General features: G+C 42.7%; 1 protein-coding gene across 1 annotated transcript; it reads left to right on the forward strand.

Moving 5' to 3' along the window:
* Window positions 1–360: 360 nt before the first annotated feature.
* LALA0_S24e00100g (LALA0S24e00100g1_1) lies at window positions 361–1272 on the forward strand (the record flags this gene model as incomplete). Its single annotated transcript, XM_022770498.1, has 1 exon — window positions 361–1272. The coding sequence occupies one exon, from the start codon at window positions 361–363 to the stop codon at window positions 1270–1272; it is 912 nt and encodes a 303-aa protein (XP_022631268.1).
* Window positions 1273–2261: the final 989 nt, after the last annotated feature.

Here is a 2261-nt window from a genome sequence, read left to right on the forward strand (position 1 = left end):
ATCGAGAGTGAAGCAGAGCTTGGTGAGCAGTTGTACAGGATCTGTGGGTCAAACTAGCCCTTTTTCGTGTGATGCTTAAAGATCATCGTTTAAGCTGACCATATCTTCATTATCCTTTTTTCTCGGTGATGAGAATTTTGCATGACTGATTTATGATAGTATAGATAAACCATCAGCCGGCAATGCAGCTTCACTAGAGAGGAAGACAATCCTATTTCTCCTTCCAGTAGCCACTTTTTCGACCAGAAGCATCAATTGTGACAACTTCGTCGCTTTTATAAGGTCTATCACCCAGCATCAGAGAAAATTGGTGCAATTGAATGTCATTCGACAAGCCAGTTCTATAGCTTTTCTGCCGATATGTCTGAAGAGTTAACAATACCACAAGTAGTGGACGACCTTACCGGTAAAGAAGATCTCAGTCGAACATTTAAAGACATTGCAGCCGGCATTTCCGGCGGTATCGCACAGGTTCTTGTTGGACAACCCTTCGACATCACTAAAGTGCGGCTACAGACTTCTACAACGCAGACCTCCGCGCTTAAGGTGGTTAAATCTTTGGTGAAGAATGAAGGACTGAAGGGGTTTTACAAGGGTACGACTACACCGCTTATAGGTGTGGGAGCTTGTGTTTCTTGCCAGTTCGGAGTTAACGAAGCCATGAAAAGATATTTTCATAGAAAGAACAATTACTCTAGTCCCACACTGAAACTCAAAGAATACTATGCTTGTGGAGTAGTCAGTGGCTGCGCCAATGGGTTTTTGACGGCACCTATAGAGCATGTGCGAATACGTTTGCAGCTTCAGACCAGTTCTCTGGCAACCGCTGAGTATACTGGAGCCGTTGACTGCATAAAAAAACTAATCACTTCGGGAAAAATCATGCGTGGGCTCACTCCAACTCTGCTTAGAACATCTCATGGCTTCGGTATCTACTTTTTGACCTACGAATCTCTTTTGGCGTCCGAGGCCAAGAAAGGGGTTAAAAGAGTCGACATACCATCCTGGAGACTATGCTCGTACGGTGCTCTATCTGGAGTAAATCTGTGGCTAATGGTATATCCGTTCGATGTCATGAAGTCTGTCATGCAATCAGACGATCTTCGGAAACCTGTGAATGGGAAAAACGTCGCTCAGGTCGCAAAATACATATACTCCACAAGGGGTATCAAAGGATTTTTCAAAGGCTTTGCACCAACCATGTTGAGATCCTTACCAGTGAATGCTGCTACATTCACGGTTTTTGAGCTTGCGATGAGGTTGATGGGCTGAATGGAACTGTCATCACAAATAATGCAATTCACCAATTTCGATGAAAATAGCTTACATTGAACCATGGGTGTGAGGTTTGCATCTGATAGACGTGATAGACTGAGTTAATATGAGCACACTTGTGCGGATGGGGCTTGAGATTGTTTATGGAACTTGTATTAGCGATGAGGGCTCAGAAGAGTACTGAAAATGCCCCTCTAGCACATGCCAAATGGATATAGTAAGGCCGTTTCATATTGGATGCTTTGTGGATATACCTATGCCATTCATTAATTTGGCCTTATACCCTAGCCTCTTATGGCTTAGAAGTTTTGGAAAACGGATAGGAGGTTCCTTCCTTCTACTCAGAATGGCAAATCAGTGTTGAGTCATTCGATACTAATGAGCTGTGCGTAAAGACCTAGTCTGTCTTCAAAATTGACACGAGGTGCTAAAAGTTCCGCTAGGGTTGCATCATATAACCTTTAATTATAGACAACATTTTCTTTTACATATATTTACCATCTCCACTCAGACATCGGATGAGGTCCCACCTTTTCGCAAGCTATCAGGAAATTCAAGATTTGTGTTTACATTCCTGAGATTCAAGAGAACAGTACATCACCACTGGCACTAAAATATATTCTGCTGTTGGCTCTTGAGTAATTATTCCCTAAAAGATCATTCGCGTATGCTTTGCAGATAGATAATGAAGGCTCTTATGTCTAGAGAAAAACGTAAGGGCAAGAGTTTCACTTCAATTTGGCATCTCTGTCCATCTAGAACAAGAGCTATGTAAAACCACAGGTTTGTGATACTATGACAGCGACAGTAGTGACAAATAAGCCAAGAAGGTAGGTGATTATAAGTTAAGGATGATCTAGCGAGGGTATGGGGGGATCAGAACTGAGGGGGTTAACGGGGTTTGATATAAATACCTCTGCAGTGGTCTGAATTCCTGTCATTGCATCGGATCACAATGGGTGGTACTCATGACATGTGGATAGGCA

The sequence above is a fragment of the Lachancea lanzarotensis genome, scaffold LALA0S24 (assembly GCF_000938715.1).
Source record: "Lachancea lanzarotensis genome assembly LALA0, scaffold LALA0S24, whole genome shotgun sequence".
In the NCBI taxonomy this organism is placed as follows: Eukaryota; Fungi; Ascomycota; class Saccharomycetes; order Saccharomycetales; family Saccharomycetaceae; genus Lachancea; species Lachancea lanzarotensis.